This window comes from Fukomys damarensis, unplaced genomic scaffold (assembly GCF_012274545.1).
Source record: "Fukomys damarensis isolate Sample0158 unplaced genomic scaffold, DMR_v1.0_HiC HiC_scaffold_34, whole genome shotgun sequence".
Lineage (NCBI taxonomy): Eukaryota > Metazoa > Chordata > Mammalia > Rodentia > Bathyergidae > Fukomys > Fukomys damarensis.
Window position 1 is genome coordinate 5461532 of NW_022900946.1, and position 24123 is coordinate 5485654.

Consider the following 24123-nt stretch of genomic DNA (forward strand, 5'->3'; position numbering starts at 1 on the left):
CTTCCGCCCGAGGCCTAGGCCCGGCCGTACCACCAGCACCCCGATGGAGGTCTCGGTTCCCGACGTGGCGTAGATGCCTTCCTCTTTGATGAAGGGGTAGGTCCTCTGCTCGTGGAGCACCAGCCGGGCCCCCGCAGTGGACGTGAGGAAGGGGACGTAGTCCTCCTGGTCGATGTCCAGGATCAGCTTCAGACCTGCAGGCAGGGTGGGGTGAGGGCACCCACCACCCACTGGACGAGCTGAGGGGCGTCTGGGTGGCCAAGGAGGCTACACCCAGTCTGCAAACTTTAGCCTTTGCAAAGCCCCCATCCGATCTTCCCTGAGCTCCTTTCCCTCCCCCCACATCATCTCTTTGCTGCAAAGCAGGCAGGTCCACCTCAGCCGCCACCTTCTTCAGGCCCCCAGCTTCCCTACCCCACCCCGGGAGCCCCGCGTCCCTTCCTGCTGGGTCTCTGCAATGCGTCCCGCCCTCCTCTCCTCAGAGACTGCACCTGCCACCGCCACCACCTCCGGTCACTTCCTGCAGAAGCCTCCTGACTGCCTGTGTGATCCTGGTCCTGGGGTCCCGTCAGACCCTCTCCTTGCTCTAGGGACTTCACTTCCCAGCACCTGCCTCACTCTTGCGATTCTCCTCTTGCTCTCTGTCTTTCCTACGCAACTGTCCCCATCTTGAGGGGTCAGACCAAATATTCTATGTGCCGTACATAGTCCTGAGCTCGACGTGCACTAGAGCTGAGTCCCTGTCAGGACAATCAGGCTTGCTGCATGCTGAGGGCCATGTGATGGGCTCTTGCACACACGGTCTCCCTGCATGCTCACAGAATCACCTGAGAGAGGCACTATTATTGCCCCCATTTTGCAGATGAGGAAACTGAGGCAGGAGGAGTGTTCTGGAGCACTGGGACAGTTTTCAGGAACAAGAGCTAGGGGTAGGGTGAGGACCGCTGTCCCCCTATTGGAATATTCAGGCCAGAGGGTCACTGACTGATACCCCGCCTCTTGGTGGCCCAGGAGGTTGCAGCCTGAGCAAGGGAGAAAGGCTCATCAGTGTCCGGCCCACAGCCTGGACGCTTGGCCAGCATGCGCTCGCCTGCCTTTGGCAAAGGCACAGGCTCCGCGGTGGTGTAGAGGAGGAGTGTTCCTGCCACCGGCCACGCCTCCCTTCCTTGCTGCTCTGTCCATCTGCGATTCTCCCAGTGCCAACTACACAGGCTGGGCTCGGCGGCACACATCTGTGACCCTTGTGCTGTGAGGCCAAGGCAAGAAATTGGTAGGTTCGAACCGAGCCGGGGAGCTCAGGGACTCGGCAAGACCTTGTCATAATATAAAAACATACAAATAAAGGGCTGGGGCCCTAACTCAGTGTGAATCCTGACTCAAACCCCTGGTACTGCCAAAAACAAGACAGAGCAAAAAGAAAATGGTACAGCAGAGAGGCCAGGAGCCAGCGCCAGTAGTGATGGCTGGAAAATGCAGCATGCATGGAGCCCTTCTCCCCATCACACACTGGTCTCCAAAGGGGAAACTGAGGCTTTGAGAAGTACATCTTGAGCTCAGACAGTAGAGGCCTCCCAGGCCCCCACTGCGGCCTTGGGTGGTCTCAGTCTAGGATGAACCAGCACTCACCGAATTCTGCCCCAGGGTTAGCTGAAGGGAGTGGCTTCTCCTTCATGCCCCAGTTAAAGATGTAGCAGTTGCCGTAATCAGGGTAGAAGATGTGTGTAAAGTTCCTGAAAGAGACCCTGGGCCTAAGAGCATGGCACACCCAGCAGAAGACGACAAACCCAGACTGGCTGGGTTGAGCCCTGAGGTATGAAGACCATTCTAGACATCTGCATCTGTCTCATAGGCATCCACGCAAAGCTGTGTCCACGTCCTAACCCTGGGGTTCTGTCAATGTGACCTTATTTGGAAAAAGAGTACCTGCAGATATAACCAAGGATTTTTAAATGGGACCATCGTAGATTATCCCAGTGGGTCCTAATCCAATGACCAGGGTCCTTATGCAGGCAGAAGACGAGAATCCACAACAAGGGAGAAGTCATGTAAACATGGTGGCAGAACTCAGCAGGCACAAGAAACACCCAGCCACGAGTTGCTGAAGGAGCAGTGGAGAATTCTCCCCAGGGTTTCCTGAGAGCCCATCCTGCCAAATGGATTTCTGTGGATCTGAGAATTCTCCAGTGGAGAATAAATGCAATTCTAAACCACTAGGTATATGGTGAATACTGTGGCAACCCCAGGAACCCAATACAGACCTAACACAAGTTTAAAAGGACAGCACCGTAGTGACTGATCAGGAGCAGTTGGGACCCAGAGTGGGGCAGGGCAACCAAAGAAAGAGGCGAAGTGGACAGAGTCAGTGGGGCGGGGCTAGAGACGGAGGGAGGGGCTAGAGACGAGGGGACAGAGACAGACAGGGTCAGAGAAGTGCAGGTGAGCCAGGCAAGAGGGAAGCCGAAGAGTCCAAGTTCTTTTGTTAGGAAATGTTCCCTAAGAAAATAATCCCAAAACAAATGCTTCCAAAAGAATCTCAGTGAAACTGTAACAACAGAACACAGTTTCAAATAATTCAGTACAAGAAACAAATAAAAAAATCTTTGTGTGTAGCTCAGTAGTAAAGCAAGTGCTTAGCATGCTCATGGCCTTAGATTCATTCCACAGCACCAAAAAATTAAAAACAAAGCAAGATGCTCCCCCATGAAACATGTGCAGCACAAAAAGCAGAGAAGGAAGCCCCTGCCGGTTCCAAAGGCATCATCTCAGCTCTTGCCCCGAGTGGCTGCCCAGTCCTATTTTCACTCTCTACCCACCCTCCCTCTCATGGAGTTTTTTTGTTTTGGGTACTGGGGATTGAACTCAGGACCTTGCACTTTTGAGGCAAGTGTGGTGCCACTGAGCTAAAGCCCTGGCCCTCTCATAGAGTTTTTGAAGCAAATCTGTTTTGTGTGTGTCTGTGTGTGTCTGTGTGTGTGTGTGTGTGTGTGTGTGTGTGTGTTGGTTCTGGGAAATGAACCCAGAGCTTTCACACTGAGCTACATCCCCTGACCCATTTAAAATTTTTTTATTCTGAGACAGGGTCTTGCCAACTCGCTGAGTTGCCCAGCCTGGGTCAGACTTGTGATCCCCCTGCCTCAGCCTCCCAGAGGGCTGGAATTACAGGTGTGTGCCACCACACCTAACTTAAGAAAAAGTTTGCTTTGATAGTCATTTCCATGAGTATTTCTGAAAGTAAGAAGTCTTAAAAATAACACTATTACCATGTTTAAAATAATACAATTTCTCGATACTATTAAACACTCAGAATTTCTAGTTGTTTTATGTGTATCGATATTGTTTTTATAATTTAATGGTTTAGTGGGGCGTGGTGGCACATGCCTGTAATCCCAGCACTCAGGAGGCTGAGGCAGGAGGATCGCTGTGAGTTCGAGACCAGCCTGGACTACACAGTGAGTTCCAGGCAGGTCAGTCTCAACTACATAGTGAGACCCTGTCTCAAAAAAAAAAAACAAAAACAAAACAAAACAAAACAGAAGTATAATTTAATGGTTTAAACTGAGACCCAAATAATTTTTACATATAGTTGGTTAATAAGCCTTTAAAGTTTCTTTTAACCTACAGCTTCCTCCATCTGACTGTTTTCATGCAAGAGTTATTATCAAGAGTTCCAGAGCCCAGTGCAGTGCCACCTGCCTGAAATTCTAGTTCTCTAGGGTGTTGAGGCACGAGGAAGATCACAAATTCCAGCCCAGCCTGAGCAAGCGAGGGACTTACTGAAACTCTACCAAAAAAATAAAATAAAATAAATAAGTAAAGTAAAATAAAGAATTCTAGTTTGAGGGTCAGGGACTTAGCTCAGTGGTTCTGTCGCCTGCCCCGCAAACACAAGGACCTGAGTTCAATTCCCAGTACCAAAAAAAAAAAAAAAAAAAAAAAAAAAAAAAATTCTAGTTTGAGCCAGGTAATGACTGAAGAGGAATGATACAAGCCAATTATTGAAGAAGGGGCCTAGTACAAAAAGTTAGACAGGATAGGATTAAGCTCTCCACTGTTAGGAAATACTGGACACAGAACACCTTCTTGCTGTTAAAAGATATCACAGCAAGTCAGAAAAATCTAGACTGCGGCGGAACTTCATAGGATAAAGAATCACATTTCTTCAACAAACAAATTACAAAGGAGGACACAGGAGATAACTTATAGATTAATAGAAAATTAGAAGACGAGTTAAAATCACAGTGACTGAGACAGACGAACACCAAACATTCTCACTCGTTTGTGAAGCTAAAAAGGTCCATCTCATAGAAGTGGGGAGTAGAATAATGGTTACTAGAGGCTGGGAAGGGAGAGGGAGGCACAGAAAGAGGCTGGGTGACAGGTACCAAAATACAGTCACACAGGAGGGGCACGTTCTAGACTTCACAAAAGAGCAACTACAGTTCACACGTTCTACTAAAAAACTAGACGGGAGGAGTCCGAATCTTCCCAACTAGAGATAGGAATGTTGAAGGAGAGGAAAACGTTAATCACCCTGTCACAATCTTACACGTAGTGGACACGGATGGAACTGTCACCCCGGACTCCACAGACATGCACATCGTGTGTCAACTCAGTAAAAATGATTAACTGGTGAAAATTATAATGTGTAGACTTTCACTGAATCTGGACTCAAACATGACATTTATAAGCACGGATATGATTGGGTAGTTGATGTCACTGAGGAATTACTGTGAATGTTTTTGTGGTTATGTTAAAAAAAAGGGGGGGGAGAGAGGGGTTGGTGGCAAAGCACTTGCAAAGTACAAGGCCCTGGGTGGGATCCTTAACATACACACACAAAAAAAGTGTCTTTTGCAGGTAGACGCTGACCTTTGTACTGAGGCCCTGGGGTTTGGAGTGGTTCCCAGATGTTGGGTTAGAGAAGGGTCATAGGGGTTCACCCAGGTCTGTTCTGTCCCTGCCTATGTCCCCATCTCCATAAATAAATAGCTTTGAAATATTTGTCTGTGTTTCTGCATTGGTCTCTTTAACAGGAACGAGTACATCATAAGCCACACACACACACACACACACAAATCTTACGTGCAGAACCGTCTACTGAACTTTATATATTCTGCCACTGACATTTATCAGGCAGCTTTTATGGGCCGGGCCCAGGCTGGAAATTTCTGCATATATGACCTACTTCGCCCTCAACAACCCAGAGAGGTCAGGCATCATTTTCCCCGATGGTCGGATAAGGCGGCCCGCTGCCTGAACCATCTGTCTCGGCCTTGAGTCGTGGAATGAGGGTTGGTGCAGGCTGAGAGATCCAATCTGGCAGCCAGCCACAGCCACTGTCCGAGGGATTCCAGCTGCTCTCTCAACCTCTGGACTTTGGCTCCTCAGTGCGGCAAGGGGACAGGGGGAGAAACCCCGCTTCCTTTATGGAGGTGAGCGCTGCACTAGGGCGGTGGGAGAGGGAGACGGAGACGGCTGCCCCCTGGGGCTCACACTGTGCTCAGGACAGGGGCAGCACCTGCTCGGTCTGTGCCTCCGGCTGTGGCTCTAGCTGCCCCCTGCATCTCCCACTTCCCGTGGTGGCCTCTGCCCCCTCCCTCCTCTCTCATGCATCCTGGGCCCTGCAGTCAGGCAGCGCTGACCTCCGCAGGGGACACGGGGCATGCCCAGCGCAGGTCTCTCCCAGTGCCCCTCGTGGGACAGAATGTCCCGGCCCTCTGCACCCGCTGATCCCTGTGCCTCACAGTCTCTAGCAGCCCAGTTGCTGCCCATGCAGAGGGGCGGATGCCCACTCTGTTAAGAGAACTTCATGACCACCGGTCGGTCGGAGGTTTCCCGATGCAGTCACTCCTAACTCTATCCCCTTTACTGCATGCATCAGAAGGTGAGCTCCTCTTGATTTAGTCCTCGCTTGTTTATCTGCTGGCCCTCGGGCCATGTGCGGGCACACGGGAGGAGGGCAGCACAGAGGTTTGAAGCACACGCCCAGGAGCAGGCTTGCCGTGATTTTAACTCTGTCACTCACTAGCCATAGGAGGGCAGCACAGAGGTTTGAAGCACACGCCCAGGAGCAGGCTTGCCGTGATTTTAACTCTGCTGTCACTCACTAGCCGGCAAGCTGGGGACCTCGCTTGTCTCATCTGTGCCTCACTTTCCCCCAGGGGCTTCGAGACCACAGCGGGGTTGGATGCCTAGCATTCTGTAACAGTAAAAACTCCTGGCCGTGACTGCTCACCTCTCTGTTGCACACAGACACTCAGTAAATATTTGTTGAGTAAACTATAACCCATGATAAAGACATCGCAGAGATAAGCAAGGAGGGTGACACCTAAATCCTGTGGGGGAAGGAAGGGGGCAGGGAAAGTTTCCTGGGAGAGGAGGAGGCCCGAGCAGGACTTAAAAGGTGAATGAGAGGCAGCCAAGCCTGGAGGGTGGGAGGAGAGGGCACCTCAAGGGGGCACAGCCTGGGCAAAGGGCGGGAGGGAGAGCTGTGGGCAGCAGCCCAGAGTTCATGGCGCAGGGCGAGGGCTGTGGCCACAGGGCAAGAACACAGCAGGGCAAACCAGCTGAAGCCAGGCAGCACTCTGAAGGCAGGGGCCTCGCCCCAGCTGTGGGACACAGCGTCCCTAAGAACTGTCTCAGAAGCGGCTGGAGCAGGAGCCCGTGAGGGTGCGGCCAGGCCCCTCCTGCCTGGAGCCTCCGCACCGGGCCAGCTGTCTGCCTCCCACCTAGCTCGGGCCGCCTCTGGTTCCACAGCCAGGATCCCTCTCCTGGGACAGGGTCCCAGGGTCCTGGGGCACAGGCCAGCGAGCCCCAGGAGACAGCAGGGGCCAGGTGCACAGCTGCAGTCCCAGCTCGGCCTGAAGAGGCCGAGGCAGAAGGATCATTCGGGACCCGGCTAAGCAACATAGTGAGAGATTCTACCCGCTCTGAAAACGACATACTGGAAAACGGAGTAACCCAGGAGGAAGAAGTGTAGCAGCAGCAGGGCAGCGTGGTCCAGAAGTCAGGGAAGCCCTCCCAGGGGGCTGGCGGATCTCCGGAGCAAGCACAACAATGATAATAAAGCTTATAAATGTCGATCTTGCTTTCTAAATTCCATTCTCCTAAAGGAACCAGGGCTCCTCGGACAAATGGCTGATTCCAGGCTCATGCAGCAGGCAAGGCCAGAACGTGCTCATAGCAATAGTAGTAATAATAATAACAATGATGATAGGGACATGTCAGACACAGGAGCCCCCTGGAAGACCCTCCAGGGGCCAGTGCCAGAAGGATTTGGAAAATAAATGATGAGGTACTGAATTACACCCCCACTATGCAGGAAGTCATACAGGTGTAAAAAGGGGAGGAAGCAAATGTTCCTGACAGAAACGTGCGTTCCTCTCTCGGGGAGTGCGTTGCAGCATGATACGCACCCCTGCCCCCAGCCTCAAGGCTGGAGAGGGCAGAAGCTCCCTCAGTGGCAGAGTCTGGCGACATACGGGATGTCACAAAGCTGGGACACCGCAGGTCGTCGTGCCCCTGACGCAATGACATCACGAAGATGCCCTCACCCCTCCGGGCTCTCCTCCCCGCACCCCAGAGCCTCCCTAAGGGAAACCAACTCGCCCGGACTGAGGGCTTTCTACTGGCCCTGGCTTCAAAGCCGTCAGGGTCCCTGAAAACAAGGGTGCCTGAGATTCTGTCCCCATCACGAAGGCCACAGGGGAGGTCACTGGGGAAGACTGAGCACATCCCAGTGAAAGGGCTCATTTCCTCCACAGTCAGGAGAGTTCGATGCTAATGACAGAGGAGCCTGGCAAGAGGCCTAAGGGAACTCTGCATTGTCTTTGCAGCTTCTCTAAATCTGAAAGGAGTCCGCAGTAATCAGCTGTTTTTAAAAATGTTCTTCCAGCAGGGCGTGCTGGTGTACACCTGTAATCTCAGCTATTTGGGAGGCTGAGGCAGGAGGATCTTAAGGCGGAGACCAGCCTAGGCAAATTAGACCCTGTCTCAAAATTTAAAAAATGTTAGAAAGGATTGGAGGTGAACCTCAGTGGATTCAATACCTAGTACCACTGGGGGGAAAAGGTTCTCAACACTTCTCACATACCTGGTGCTATTCTAAATACTTTACATAGGTTAATTCATTAATTCCAAGACAGTGCTATGAGGTTTCACTGGCCCAGTTTTTCAGATGGGAAACAGGTGGAGAGGGGCTGGGCTGGTGGCCGACAACACAGTGCTGGCATTCAAATCCAGGCACTTAGGCTCCAAAGGTGGACTGTGCTTTCCTTCTGCTGAGGCTTCCCCTTCTTGAGCATCTGGAGCCCAGGGTGGGAGAAGCAGAGACACACGGTCCTGTGCTGTCTGAAGGTGACCCAGGACACAGGGAGAGGGCAAAGACAGGTTGGCTGGGGTTTCTGTGTCTGGTGGCTGGGGCTGGCCTTCAGTCAGAAAAGGTGGGGTGGCAGGTGATGACGGAGACCTACTTTCCTCCCTCCTTTCTTTTCTTTTCCTTCACAATGAGATACACCCCCAGACCTTTTTTCATTTTTTATTTGAGACAGGGTCTCACTAAGTCATTAAGTTGCCCAGGCTGGACTTCAAGTTGTGATCCTCCTGCCTCAGCCTCCCAGAGTTGAGTCTCTGTTTTGGAGAAGACTGAGAGTGGCTGAAGCTGGGGTGCCCCAGACGTCCTATAAAGCTCTGCTCAGCCCCCAGCGGCTGGGTCTTTGTGGCTAAAGGCTCACAGCTGCCCCTTCTCCAGCTCTCTTGAGTGGGGAGTTAGGGCCTGGCCGATAGGAACCCTCTTTCAAGGGAGGACAACTCTGTGCATGGTGTGTGCAGTGAATCACCCTGCCTGTTATGGCGTGTCTGGGTGCCGCCAAAGCCGGATGCTGTCACAGGCGGGGTATTTTCAGAGGTGGGGACAGATCTCAAATGTGTGACACTGGCATTGATTCATGTGAAGAGTGCGAGTGCTACCTGTCCTAAGTAGTCCGGACAAAAGGGACAGAAAGAGGCTTGTCTCAGCAATGAGAAGAGCAACCCAGACACTGCCCGTTGGGCCGAGCCGAGGCTCCCTGGGCCCACGTCCGTGCTTCGCCTTTGCTCTGCCTTTCCCGCACCCCCGCGAGTCCGCCTGGCACAGCCCCGGGGCGGGGCGAGGCGGGCAGGCGGGCTTGGGGGCCCAGGGCCCTCACCGGTAGCTGCAGGGCTCTGTCCCGAACATGCAGGCCAGGATCATGTGCTCCCCGGGGAAGCCCATCTGCACCAGCTCCTGGCGCGGAACCTGCGCGAAGATGTTGGTGGCCTGCAGGCCGTACCACTCGGTCACGGCCCGGGTGGCACTGGTGAAGTTCCGGAAGGTGCACACGGTCCCGTTCAGGCTGCACTGCGGAGGCAACGAGGGGTCCCGTGGCACGGGGCGGCCATGCACGCCCAGCCACTGTCCCGAGGGCCCTGGGTGGTGGGCAGGTGGCCACGGCAACACCCACACTGCACGCTGGTCACGGGACTTCCCTGCGTGGCCACCAGCCCAACTCACACGGACCGCGACGGACGCGTGAACAGGCAGGCCATGGGCACAGATGCACACGCAGCTGCCTGCTCACCTGTGTCCACACGTGTCCACACGTGTCCACGCGAGCCTCCATCCCTGAGCACAGGGCACTTTCTCTACTGAGAAGGGGTCTCGCCGTGTCACCCAGGCTGGCCAGAGCCTCCTGCCTCAGCATCCTGAAGAGCTGGGAGCACTGCCCCTGCATTCACCCAGTGATTCACTCTCTGACGCCCTGGGGCCACACGTGTGTGCACTGTGCACACACATGCTCAGCCTTTGGACCCCCTGGCTTTCTCAGCCGCTGCCCGTGACGCCCAGAGGCTGTGTGGACCAGGAGGATGGGGCTCAGGGACTCAGCACAGCACACACTCCCCCGCCGTGCTGTACGACCCGTTTGCTGCTCTCACACTGGCCTGGCGCTGAGACCCAGAGCACATGACTCAGGATGGGCCAATCATGGGAGCCCATCCTCTACCCCACTGTGATTGGCTCAGGCGTCACCATATGACCTGGTGAGTCAGCCCCAGGCCCTTTGCTATTGAGAAAGAGGAGCTCCTTGGGGAGATTGCTGGTGAGGTGTAAGTGGGGCACGCACCTGAGAGTAACAGCTATTAGAAAAGCTGAACTGAGGTAAAAAGAAAGTCCTGATAACAACATGTGAGCATCTGGATCCAGTCATACCTGAACCCAACTAATCTCTCGACTTCTCAGTTTTATGAGCCAAAGAATTCCCCATTTTGGGTTAGTGAGTTTGAGCTGGCTCACTTGCATCCTAAAGAATCTCAACGAACAGGCCAGTGATTTCTCTTTCTCTACAAACTTTGCAAAGACAAAATACAAAATGAACACCGGTTTCTGCTGGCAAGATTACTGAAGAAGAGAGCTCCCCACGGGTCTTGCCAGCAGGGTCCACTGCTGGATTGCCTGGGGTCACTTACCAGTCTCATGGCCAGCTTGCACCCGGGAGCACCGCAGATCCTTCCGGGGGCCGGGCTACCGCCTGCGGAGCCATTGTGGTTGTTCCCGGAGAGGCTGAAGAGGTCCAGGACCTCTGGGTGGCGGGGATCCTGCTCGTTAATGAGGACCAGGGGCGCGTGGCTCCAGATGGTGAAGTTCAGCGTGCTGGTGGCGTTGGCGTGGCTGGGTTCGGGCGCGAGGATCCTCTCCAGCACGGCTTTCATCAGTGCGTCCAGGTCCTTCAGCAAGCGCTTGGCCTTGGAATACCTGCGGGGAGAGGCGAGGAGCTGGGTGGGTGGGAGCTGCAACAGGTGCCTGGGGTCCGGGCTCCCCTTGTGCCCCGGGCACCATGCGCCTGCCCACCACTCACTCTTCATTTACCAGGGACTCCACGAGTACCTACTGCGTGCCATGCACTGACTGGAAATAAGACAGATGGGTCTCTCTCCTCATGATTGCTGTTCCAGCGGGGAACCAATCTTAATGGCTTACGGATATCGACCACTTTCCACGCACCAGACCCTAGGCGCCTGCCCTCTGCCATCCGGCCCACAGACATGGAGGCTCCGGGGACTGCCGTGATTTCTTGAGCTCAAGCCTCGGGTAAGGGGCAGAACTGAGATCGGAAGTGGGTTCGGGGGGCTCCGGTGTGAGCGCTGTCTGGGGGTGGGGCTCTGGTTGCTGGGGGAAGGCGGGGTAGGTCCAGTTCCCCAGCAGTCGTTTTACTTTTTGCTTTTTTTTTTTTTTTCCAGTACACGTTTATAGGACACAAAGATCACATTTACCTTGGGGAGTTTGTACACGTACATAACATACCTCCTCCCTCCAGCTCTGTTTCTTTCCCATTTGAAAAAGATCTCCCTCCTTTCTAATATCCAGCTTTTATTTTCCCAGCAGTGGCTTTGGGGAAGGTGAGCAGGGCTGAGACTGGCTCCAACATCTTCCCTCAGCCCCAGGGGGCTCCTGTCCTGGCCATCGTGATGCGTGTGCCTGGAAGTTGCAGATCTGTGCCTGAGAGCACTTCCACACCCTCACCCACTTGCAGTTGAGCTCAGACTCTGCCCCCAAGGCCTCTGGGGCAGGCTCTGGCTGGAGGGTTTCTTGCAAGAGGGACACAGAGATGGTCAGCAGCCAGAGGGGACACAGGAAGCAGAGCCAGCACCTTCTGTCTGTCTCCTGACACTGAACCAGGCCACCTGTGTGCACATGGGGGGAGCAGCAGAGGGAGGGTGTAGGCTGTGAGGCCAGTGCGTTATCACAATCCCAGGTCCACAGCTGCTGTTTAACTCCCTGGGCCACCGTGGGGGCCTGGGTTCGAATCCTGCATTACCACTTCGTATCTGTGTGAGTGTGGGCTCCTCACCCTGTCTGACGTTCTGTTCTCTCATCTGGACAATGAGGGGATAGAAGGGCATATCTCAGGGAGTCATTGGAGGACTGGATGAGTTGATGCTTATCGAGCGTTGCTATGATTATTAAGAGTTCTCGAGTGGCTTCAAGGAGTCCCCCAAGCAGCCGGAGCCCTATTAGGAAGAAGGGACCACTGAGAATGACCTGTAACCTCAACGACTGAATTTCCTTTCAGAACGTCCTGTAGGACAGACCGTCCTTGGTAGCTTCAGCCATGCTGGCTCTGCTTTCTTCTTTAAAAAATTTGTATTTACAACTCTGTTTTGAGTATACGGGTACGTTCTCCCAGATATTTGCTAATTCAATAATGAAAAATCCCCAGAATCTTATCATGACTAAAACAAAAATCAGACGGAAAAACTGTGAGAAGCGAGGGGTCCCTCTGATATTTCAGACTTCTGCTTCCGTGAAGTCCTTGGTCTGCGCAGGATAATTCAGTTTAGAGCAGAGTCACACGCAGCAACCAGAGCTCATTTGCGGGCTAAGGAGCAGCCGCAGCTGTTCCGTCCTCTTGGTGGCACCGCTGGGGGGCGCTCCTCCCCAGCTCCGGCAATGAACTCTGATTGGTCCGAAAGGGTTTTGGCGGTCCCATCCCCTTGGCTATGGTGCTGTAAGGCGTCCGCATGTGATGCAGCGCTCTCATTTTCTTCAACTCCATTACACCTTTACACTTTTTTTTTCTTTTGTACCGGGGATCTAACTCAGGACCTTGCACTTGCGAGGCAGGCGCGGTGCCACTGAGCTAAATCTCCGGCCCACCTCCAAAGAAATTATGTTACTGTCTTTAATTTAAGGCTTCCACCTTTTGTTTAGCTATGGTCAGTAGCATTACTCCTAAATATCTCTAAGTCAGTGTTTGCCTCTGCATATTCCTGAACAAGAGGAATTTATCTTTTCTCACTCCAGATCCAGGCTTTAAGGGTTGCTGAGGTTTTCTGGCTCTGCTTTCAATTCCTTGAAAGTATGAAATTCTCACCCCCGGGCCTTTGCATATGCTGTGTCCACCACTTGGGGGCATTCCTCCCAGCCAACTTCTACTCATTTCTCCAGGAGTTTTTCTCTTACTGACCATCGGCCTCTCCTCAGCCCTGGTCAGGTTGGGTCTCCTTATTTGTCTCATTTAGAAGCCCAGCGGTCAGGTTGGGGGAAGGCCAGTGTGGCCGAATGGCTAAAAAGTGGCAGCTTTGGAGTCAAATCCACTTGCCCACTGTGTGTCTCTGGGCAAGTTTACTTACCTCTCTGAACCTTCATTTCCTTACTTATAATTGAACCGCTTGAAGGTTGGCTGCATGGATTAGAATTACCTGTATGTCAATTCTGGCAGGACATTCTGCGCAATGCCTGATGTGAAGTGTTTTTTTTATCACCACAGTTATAATTAATTCAGTATTCACGGGGAAAACATTAATGCCCGTTTCCCTCGTAGAGAGGGCTGTTCACTACTGCATTTCCAACATCTACTGTGGTGCCTGGCACACAGCAGTTGCTCAGTTAACACGGACAGAATTTATAGACAGACACTGGCACTCCTGAAGACGGAGTTTTCAGGTATCTTTTGAGATTCTCTTTAAATCTAAAAGCTTATGAATTTTGAACCTTACGTGCTGCAAGAGGAGGAACTCAAGGAAGGAAGAAGGGAGGGAGGGCAGGGGAAGGACAAGGGGACAGAGGAAGCGAGAGGGAAAGGCCAAGGAAGTGGGGCCAGGACAGGCAGGGCTGGAGGACAGCGCGGAGGGGAGCTCCAGGCACCACCTACCGGAAGGGGCTGGCGTTGCAGACGGTGACGGCGGGGAAGTCCATGGTCTTGAAGCCCAGGGAGAGCGAGACGCTGACGTCCCAGCTCAGGTAGGTGTTGATGAAGACGCCCCACTGCCAGCACACGAGCGAGGCGAAGAGCAGGGTGATCAGGAACCACACGGCCTTCTTCTTGGGCCCCTCGCAGATGATGCGCTTGGGGCCGTGCGTGTTGGTGTTGTTGCAGTACCAGACCAGCAGCTCCTTGTAGGTGTAGCCCGGGCCCTTCTGCAGCCGGTGCAGCCCCTTCAGCAGGTATTTCCTCACGTGCATGGCGGCCTGTGACACGGGGAAGCGCATCGCATCGGAGGACGTCTGTCCTGGGCTGCCAGAGGCCCGTTTCTCCTTTCTCCCTCCCCTTCCCCCCTCCCATCTTCTTTCTCTCCCTCCATCCTCCCATCCATCCTTCTGTTCATCCACCGATCCAGCCAATGCCAAAGCATTTATCCAGTGCCTGGTTCTATGCCAGGCACCGAGTAGTCCCCAGAACTCACTGATGAGTAAAACAGGGCTGTTTTGCTGGGTGTGGTGGTGTACGTCTGTAATCCCAGCACTCGGGAGGCTGAGGCAGGAGGATCGCTGTGAGTTCAAGACCAGCCTGGGCTACATAGTGAGTTCCAGGTCAGACTTAACTACATAGTGAGACCCTGTCTCAAAAAAACCAAAATCAAAACAAACAAACAAACAAAAAACAGGGCTGTTTCTTACCCTCTGGGACTTCACGACCTAAAGGCTGAGTTACTTAAATTCTCAACTCCTTGGGTTTTCTATGTGTAAAATGGAGGTAATCGAATCCACGGCATGTGTGTGTTCCTAGAGAGATTCACCTTAGTTACAGGCGTTGTATTCTTATAAGTATTTTTAATTTCAACATAGGTTCTTGCCAAGTCACTAGTTTGCCTAGGCTGGACTCAAACTTGCGACCCTCCTGCCTCAGCCTCTCCGAGTTCTGGGATGACAGGCGTGTGCACCACCATGCCTGACTCCACTTCTTGTTTATTCCTTTAGTTATTTGTTGTGGTGCTGGAGTTTGAAGCCAGGGCCTTGTGCCTGCCAAGCAAATCCTCTACCACCGAGCTACACCCCAGCCCCCTCGTATCTCATTTATAGATTTCAGTGAGGAGCGAGGGCCCCGGAGGAGATCGTACCTGGACAGGTGTCACAGATGCGGCACCAGGTGGCTACTTGGGAAATACCTGCTTCCCTGTGCTCCTCCCAGACACAGGGCAGGAACGCCCCGGGCCTGTCCCTGGGGCCCCAGTTGTACGGTAAGTTCAGGTCCAGACCAAGACTCCCTCCTACATGAAACTCCTGCCCAGGCCCCTGTGGGGGGCACATGCCGCCTGTCTGCCCAGCTGCTTCTCCCCCTCACCCTGGTGTTGGGGGAATTCCTTCCCCAGGCAGATTTGAGTTGTCAATTTGCCTTCCTCCCCCGCCAGGCTCTGGAAGATGTGTCCACGACCACGGTCACTGGACGTCCCACTGGGCCTCGATTCTGTCACTGTGTTCAGCCCCTGGATCCAGCAGAGCCTGAAGTCACTTATTCCTGGGCTATGGGAGCAAATACACATTCGTGTGCATGTGTGCTGACCCCTAAGTGGGCACCTGTCACTTGCAACCATTATAACGTTCAAAGAAGAAAAGTTCACCTTGTTTTACCCTGTGTTAGAGTAATGTGTGACCAGGGCTCCCCCTGTGAGATCACGAGTTCCCTGAGGGTAGCAGCTTCGTGTCTTTGCCAACGGCCCGGCTCTCCACCCAACGGCCAGGCCTGCTACGCCAGCCGCTCCTGGCTGAGCAGAGATTCCACGCCTGCCCGAGCCTGCTCACGCCCGGCCTGAGCTCTGGACACTGCAGCTCGCTCCACTCTCCTCCCCAGGTCGGAGGAGCCCGAAGTGTCCGGGGCTTCCACTCCCACCCCACTGGCTCTGCTAGGCTGGGAACGGAGCTCCTCATGCTGCCTGCCCGCCGGGCCCCAAGCCCTCGAGGTTAGAGGAGCCGTCAGGGACGAACCCAGCCCCGGCTTCCTCAGCAAACCTATCCCTTGCTCTGAGATCACGGAGTGAAAATTATCCTAACAACTACTCCCAGAGAACCCCAAAGTCCCGTGCACACCACCCGGGCACCATGACTGTGCTTTGTAGGTGATTTCATTGTTACAAATCATTTTCCAAGCCTGTGAATGTGGAAAGAGCAGGACTTAATCTGTAGTCCAGCACCCCGCTGCCTATAGGAAGATTATGTTCCAGCAAGGAGTTGTGAAGAGGCAAAGGGCTTCTCTAATGTTCTAAGCTTTTCTGTTCTCATTTAATCATTTGAGAAAGACTCCTCTTGATCTGAACAGGTCTGGAATTCTTGCTAATCTCCCAGATAAACCATGAGGTCTCAGGCTCAGAATCTTGCTAAGCTACAACATCTGGTAAGAATCAGCAACATGCTGTTTTCATGGAGTTTATTAGTGCTTTTATTTTTGGTACCAGGGATCAAACTCAGGACCTTGCACTTGCAGGTGTGGTGCCACTGAGCTAAATCCCTTGCCCAGTATTTTTTTTTAAATTTTGATTTTTGAGACATGGTCTCGCTATGCAGTTCAGGCTGGCCTCAAACTCACTATGTAACTGGGGCTGGCCTTGAACTCAGGGTGATCTTTCTGCCTCAGCCTCCTGAGTGCTGGGATTACAGGAGTGCACCACCATGCCTGGCTATTATTCCTTTAAAAACGTCTTGCAGTACAGGGGATTCAACCAGGGTGATCTTTCTGCCTCAGCCTCCTGAGTGCTGGGATTACAGGAGTGCACCACCATGCCTGGCTATTATTCCTTTAAAAACGTCTTGCAGTACAGGGGATTCAACCTAGCTAGAGCCTCATACGTTCTAGGCAAGCACTTTACCACTGAGCTACACCCCCAGACATTTTTTTAAAACTCTGAGACAGGGTCTTGCTAAATTGCCCCCGGTGGCCTTGAATTTGCAGTCCTCCTATTTTAGCCTCCCAGTGGTGGGCAAATAACAGAAGTCAACTGAGTACAGGGAGACTTTTAACACATCAGGTTCAGGGCTGGGGATTTAGCTCAGCGGTATGGTGGCCTGCCTTGCAAGACCCGAGTTCAAGACCCGAGTTCAATCCCTGGTACCCAAAAAAACAAAAACAAAAACAAAAACAAAACAAACAAACCCACATCTGGTCCCTCTGGTCATCAGCCCAGTGAAAACATCAGTTTGCTGCAGTTTTTTGTTCTCTCGGTCAGATTTCACCCTCAAAGCGATGGACAACGGGTGTGTGGAGGGTGTACACAGCTTGTGCAGAAGGGTTTGAATCGTTTATAGTGCAGACAAGCACAGTGGAGACTGCGCGCCGAGTGGATGCAGGAGGCCCAGACCCTGCCACGTGTCAGAGAGTCACCGATGCCGTCTGTGTCTTGGCTGTGAACTCGCGGGTAAACGTTCACGGCAGGACATGCAGAAGCAGTGGAGCGTTGAACCGCCCCTGCTTTCTTAGAACAGAAGACATTCACTCGCTGTTGGAGCCAAATTCTCCCTGAGATCTAACTCACAGTCCAAAGTCTTGGCGGAAGGATAACCGGGAACGCAGCATCTGCTCGTACTCACTACTTTGACAGAAATCAAACAGGAATGCTATTCGCCGAGTCTGTTCTTAGACTCCTGAATGAGAGGCTGTGAGTGGCCCAGCTAAGGGTTGCTTCATTCTGTGTTAGTGCAGTGTGCTTTATAATTCCCTCTTGAGATGACTGCCCCATTAAGACCCAATTCACACACCATATAATTCATCCACTTAAAGTATAGAATTCAGTGGACTTGGATAGACTCACAGAGCTGGTAAACCGTCACCAGAATCAATTTAAAAATATTTTTATCTCCCCCCGCACCACCAAAAAAAAAAAAAAAACTCCATACCCATTAGCAGCTACTCATGCTTCTCTTGCCCCAGCCCTGGAAACCTCTGATTTTTTTATTTTACAGATTTGCTTATTTTGGACATTTTGTACAAATAGAACCACACAATATGTGGTTTTTTGGTGGCTGGTTTCTTTCATGTAGCATGTTCTCAAGGTTCATTCGTGTTGCAACATATATTGGGGCTTCATTTATTTTCATTGCCATATCGTATTCCATATTATAGAGATGTCACATTTCATTTATCCATTCATCGATGGATGGAAATATGGATTGTTTTTACTTTTTGACTATCATGAAAACACTGTTACGGTCACATCTGAGATATGTGTTTTCATTTCACTTGGATATACGTGGGGGCTGATAATGTACCATGTGGTAATGATAACTCTAATAACGGACGTAATAGAATACCAGATGGCCGTGTAGTAATTCCATCGTTAACCTTTTGGAGAACTGCCCAAAATGCTCTGCGCTATTTTACAGTTTTATCAGCAGTGCATGAGGGTTCCAGTTTCTCTACATCCTCTCTCACACTTGTTATTATGTTTCTGGAAAAATTATAGCCACCCTTGCGGACTTGAAGTAGCACCTTATTATGATTGTAAGTCGTGTTTTCCTGATAGGTAATGATGTTGAACGTATCTGTATGTGTTCGGATCTCTTAGATCCATTATGTGGTGAATATATATATTTTTTGTTTTTTCTCAGTATATTTTCTTTGGAAAAATATCTATTCAGATTCTTTGCACATTTTTAAATGGTTCACTTATCCTTTCATAACTGAGTTCTGAGAGTTATATACATATTCTATGTACAAGTCTACTATCAGAAATCAGATTTGCAAAATTCTTCTCCTATGTGTTGCCCTTTCACTTTATTTTTTGGGGGCAGTTTGAAACACAAAAGATTTAAATTTTGATGATGCCTAATTTGTTTATATTTCTTTTGCCTAATTCAAGTACATGAAAATTTATTCCTAGGTTTTATTCCAAGAGATTTATAGTTCTAGCTCTTACATTTAGGCATTTGATTCATTTTGAATTAGTTTTTGCCTGTGGTGTGGGGTAGAGTTCCAACCCCCGCCCCCAGTATTGGAGATCGAACTCAGGACCTTGTGCTTGGGAGGTAGGCATGGTGCTGCTGTGCTAAATCCTCAGCCCGTTTTTGTTTCTGAAGCTGGAGATTGAACCTAGGGTCACTCTACTACTGAGCCACATCCCCAGCCTTCCCCCTTTTCAAGACAGGTTACTAAATTGTCTCACCTGGGCTTCAACTTGTGATCCTCCTGCCTCAGCCTCCCAGAGTGCTGGGATTACAGGTGTGCACCACCATGCTCAGCTCCAGCTTCATTATTTAGCAGGTAGACACCCACTTGCCCTAGCCCTGAGTACTCTTGCTCCCATTTAATTGGCTTGTGCCTTTTTTTGTTTTTTGCTATTTCAATTAAAGAAAACCTAAATAAATGGAGAAATGTACTATATTCATGGATCACAAGACTCAGTCCTGTGAAGATGCCACCTAATCTGTAAAACTAACTCAATCCCAATGGAATTAACCTTTAGACCCAATAGCAATGAAAAGTTTCAGTAGAACTTTAGTAGAAATCAGTGAGCTGATTCTAGAACTTATATGGAAAAGCAAAGGGACTAAAATAGCAAAACCAAACCAAAACACACACAGAGAACACTTATTAAAAAGGAACAAAGTAGAAGTAGAAGGGCATATTCTGTTTTCTACCAAGCTTACTATAGCATATAGTGAACAGGACAGCATGGTACTGGTGTAACAGCAGACATACTGACTAATGGAACAGAATAGAGAATCCAAAATAAATCTGTTAAAGTGTCAAGGTAATTCAATGAAGAAAGGATAGTCTTTCCTAAAAAAGATGTTGAAATAAATGGATGTTCATGTTTAAGAAAAAGTGAACCTTAATTCCTACTCCACACTATATACAAAAATTAATTTTGTGTATAAATCACGCAGAGGAAAGTATAGGAGGAAATCTGCACATTTAGGGTGGGCAAGGATCTTTTAAATAGAACACTAAAAACTATGAATTAGAAAATATTATGAGTCAGTTAACCGTACTCTATTAAAATTAAAATCTTTGGCTCTTCAAAAGATATTGTTAAGGCTGGAATGTAGCTCAGTGGCGGAGCACTTGCCTGGCACGCACAGGGCCCTGGGTTCCATCCCCAGTGTCTCGAAGAAGAAAGAATCATACAAAGACTACTGTTAAGAAAATGAAAGAGCAAGTGACTGTGAGAAAACACTTATAGTGCGCACGTCTGACAAAGAAATTATATGCAGAACAAATAAAGACCGCTTGTAAATAAGTGGAGGACAACTACAAAAGAGGGCAAAAGAGCAGGATGTGGAATTTGCCTCGGTGTCCAACCCCAGACGAGGGAAGACACACGTGTGGTGTAGCCACACCACGGAGCACTGTTTATCCAGAGGGAAGAACGAAATCCTGTCCTCTGCAGCGGTGGGGGAGGGGAGGGAAATAACCCAGGCACAGAAGGAGAACCCTAGCGTTTCTCTCACTCACGGACGTTAACCAAGCAGATCTCGTAGAAACAGAGTGGAGTAGTGATGACCAGAGGCTGGAAAAACGGTGGTGGGGAGAGAGCAGGAGGTAGACGGTACAGGAGCGAAGTTCTAATGCTCTACAGGACAGTAGGGCAAATGTGATGGTAACGATTAGTTGGATATTTCAGGACAGCCAGTGGAGAGGATTCTGAATATCCCAACGCAAAGAAATGCTAACCGTTTGTGGGGACAGCAGTGCCAGCCCCTCCATCTGCTCCTTGCACCTTGTACATATGTGCTGAAATGTCACACTCTTCTCATAAATACGTACAGTTTGTGCCAATTAAAATTTTAAGATGTTAAATTCGCTAACATTGTTAGTGCTAATAGAGCCCAGGGATTTGGCTTGGTGATTCTGCTGCCTGCCTTGCAAGCACAAGGGCCTGAATTCGATCCCCGGAACCAAAAAAAAAAAAAGCTAGTGCTAAAAACTACGACAAGCAACATTACTAGTCCCATTTCATCATTTCAATAAAAGTCACCCCAGAGTTAATTCTTGTTGGATGTGTATGCGTAACAAACACAGGAATATAAATATTCCAAGATTTGAAAAACATTTAATAAAACATGTGTGAATGGCCCATAGTGTATGAGCAAATTCTCAAGGTCACGCATCATCAGGGAAAACCACAATGAAATACCACTTCACACCCACTAGAAGAACTGACAGCGCTTAGTGGGGCCAGGAACTCTCTGTGGCTGGGTGGAGTGCAAAACGTTGCAGCCACTCTGGGAAACAGCTTGGTAATTTCTTAGAAAAAATCGAGCAGGTTATGGTGACACACACCTATAATCCCAGCACTCTAGGAGGCTGAGGCAGGAAGATCCCAAGATTGGCTCCAGGATGGGCAATTTAGTGACTTAGTGAGACCCCGTCTCAAAACAAAACAAAAAAGGTGAATGGCGCTGGGTTCAATCCCCAGTACTGAAAAAAAAAAAATCTATATTTTCTTCATCTTGAAAAAATTAGAAAGATCTGATCATTGTCCCTGTGTAGCAACATTTTGCCTGACGTGAAGGGTGGCTGCCCCTAGCAGAGTCATGCGCTCTCCAGCTCCTCCCAGTTCTCCCTGTTCCCTATTGTCTGAGACTCACCCGCTCTCATTAGTTTTTCTTTCTGTACCGGGGATCGAACTTGGGACCTTGCACTATGTGAGGCAGGTCGTGGCACCACTGAGCTACATCCCAGGCCTGTACCTACTGTGCTCTTGTCTTAGCTGCTTTGGCAGATGTGGACATCTGACTTTGTGACCCCTGTAAATTATAGGGCAGACGCTTCATTAAAATCCCCTGTACTTACTTTTTTAACAAACCTCAATTACCCCAGGCAATCAGGCAATATGAATTCTAGGTAACTAAGTTCTTATAGTTAATTGAAGGTTAACCTGAGAATGATTTTGACTCCGGTTATTGAAAAGTTTTCCTATTTTTGCTCTGCTAGGGCAGCCACAGGACACGACTAATTCTTTGTCCTTCAGCACCTAGGTAAGGATCAGAGCCAGAGGTGGGGTTTACTGTACCAGGAAGAGTTTTGGTTTTGGTGTCAAGAAATCTTCCTGCCTCAGCCTCCTGAATAGCTGGGACTACAAGTGTGTGCGACCATGCCCAGCTTGGAGGAGAGTCTTAAGGGAGTAATCAGGATCACCCCAGGGACCAGAACACACCTTGGATGTCATTTTTGTTTATAAATTCAAATACTAGATGTATTCCCAGTACCTTTAACCACCATTCCTAACTAAAAGAACCAGGGCTTCTTAGAAAAATGGCCAGGAAACGTTTAAAAGCCATCTTGTCTTCTAGAAAGAAAAGAAAAATACCAAAAGCTACTGGGATTGGCCAAAAGGACCCCAAAGAATTCTCACTGTGGAAGACAGGACAATTTAAGCTTTTTTTCCTCTTTTTTTTGGGGGGGTACTGGGGAATCGAACTCAGGTCCTTGTGTTTGGGAAGCAGGCGGCGACACCCCTGAGCTAAATCCTCGGCCCTAAATTACTGTCTTAACTCTTGAAAAAAGCATTTCTTTGCGGGTCACTTTAAAAACCATCTCACTCACTGCCCTTGAAGAAATTCTTTGCTAATCGCATCCCACTGGCTGAATCAAGCGCTGGTCCAAGGACACAGCGTCTTCGAGGGAATTTCCGTGTCTTCGCGGCGCCACGCCCACAGCTACAGTGAGTCACACGCAGCTCTGGAAATAGAAGCCGGGTCTCCGCGCCCCGCAGTAACCACCCACGGACACACTGGGAAGGGACGCGGGTCAGGTGCGCGCGGGGAAGGCTGGAGCGCAGCAACCGGGCGGCCCACCTCCGCGTGCCGGCCTGCCGGGGCCTGCGGTCGAGCCAGGCCGATGTGACTCACAGGGATGGGAGGAAAAGTGGCTTCTTCCACAGCACTCCCGCAGGGACACCGAGCCAAACAGAGGTGGAGAATGTTGCCAGGGGCGATAAGCCAGAGAAAGGAAGCTGGGTGCGGGGCGGGGTGTGCAAGCCTGTAACCCCAGCACCCCGGGAGGCCGAGGCAAGACGAATGCAAGTTGGAGTCCAGCCTGGACAACGTAGTGACTTAGTGCATCTGTATTTCACAATTTAAAAAGGAGCCAGGGATGTGGCTCAATACAATTCCCCCTGGGTTCAGTTTCCAGGACCAACACAAAAACCAAACCAAAGGAGGAACAAAAGCTGGAGGAAGCGGGCGCGCACTTGCCTGTTAAAGGGGGGAAGCTCCCGGGGGTGGGGTTGGGGGGGAGTCGGGGTGCACTTGGCTACCCTAGTCTGTGTCAGCACTGGTTCAACCCCAGGCACTGATAATCATGGGGTGAGGGGGGCTGGTGGCTGAGGCGGGTGCAGGGGGACCAAGCAGGGAGACTTTGGAAGCAATTTAGCCACTCCTTTTGTGTCTTTCGGATTTGGGACCAGATGGACATTTAATCTTCCCATGTATTCACACAAGTATTTGCTAATCACCTCCTCGTGCTCTGCACTCTTCTACCGGGTGGGCGTCCCTTACAGAGCAGAGTAGTAGAGTAATAAATCTCTGCTTTCGTGTAGCTTACATGCCCACGGGAGACCAAAAGAAAATTAAAAGAGCAATTACAATTTAAAATTTACGTTGATCAGGTTAGGTCTGAAAACCTGCACCGCAGCTGTCGGTTTTGCAAACATCAAAGTGTTTCACAATACGGAGTTTTGGCCAAGCTTGGGGAGGAGCTCGCCCTCGCCAGCCGTGGGGCGCAGTCGGCTGGCCTGGGAGGAGGAGGAGGCTGCTGAACTAGAGCGAGGCCCACAGGTGCGCCCGGGGCTGCAGGGGAGCCTGTCTCTGGGATCGGCCACCTGGGCTCTCTCTCCCTCTGCACTGGAATTGAAACCAGGGCCTTCGTAAGGAGCTAAATCCCCAGCCCCGCTTCATCTTTAGAATTTTTGAGACAGGGTCTTGCTCAGCGCCCAGATTGTCAGGCTGGGTTCGAACTTCCCACTCTTCCTCAGCCTTCCAGGGTGCTGGGATTCCAGGCGCTCAGCTTGCCACCTGGTCTCTTTCTTGCAGCTCGTGACTCTGTGTACTAGAGAGTGTAAGGGGTTGGAACACTGGCTGAGAGTCTCTTTCCTGCCTGCTAAGAAGCATTTACGGCAGTGTCGCTCAGTGTCACCTGAGTCCTCAGGCAGGGGTCACGGGTGGGCCGCTCCCTCCAGGGGCAGTGCTGGAGTGGGCCCACAGCACACGCCCTCTGCGTGTCCCCTAGGGCGGCTGCTCTCTCCGGGCTAAGAGGCGGCTGGTCTCGGGTGTGGCTGGACCCTCTGCGTCCCGTAAGGCCCAGCTGCTAAAGGCTCTGTGAGCGGCCTGTGCTCTCCTAGGAGGAGGTGGAGCCTTGAGAGGGGCCTGGTGGAAAGTCTTGGATCGGGGTGCTCCCT

The 24123-nt window shown here is 51.0% G+C and overlaps 1 protein-coding gene across 2 annotated transcripts in view; it reads right to left on the minus strand.

The window, feature by feature from the left end:
• Positions 1 to 24123, minus strand: part of Scnn1b (sodium channel epithelial 1 subunit beta) — a 55223-nt gene that overhangs the window by 6679 nt on the left and 24421 nt on the right. Inside the window, exons 1-6 of one of the 2 annotated variants that reach the window (XM_010623458.3) lie at positions 15078 to 15127; positions 13668 to 13984; positions 10483 to 10768; positions 9186 to 9376; positions 1627 to 1730; positions 31 to 194 (exon numbers count right to left, since the gene is read on the minus strand). In XM_010623458.3, coding sequence (XP_010621760.1) covers positions 31 to 194; positions 1627 to 1730; positions 9186 to 9376; positions 10483 to 10768; positions 13668 to 13978 — 1056 coding nt within the window. In that variant the 5' untranslated portion in view covers positions 13979 to 13984; positions 15078 to 15127. Of the gene's footprint in view, positions 1 to 30; positions 195 to 1626; positions 1731 to 9185; positions 9377 to 10482; positions 10769 to 13667; positions 13985 to 15077; positions 15128 to 24123 lie in introns of those variants that run through there. The other variant, XM_010623457.3, reaches the window with a different exon arrangement.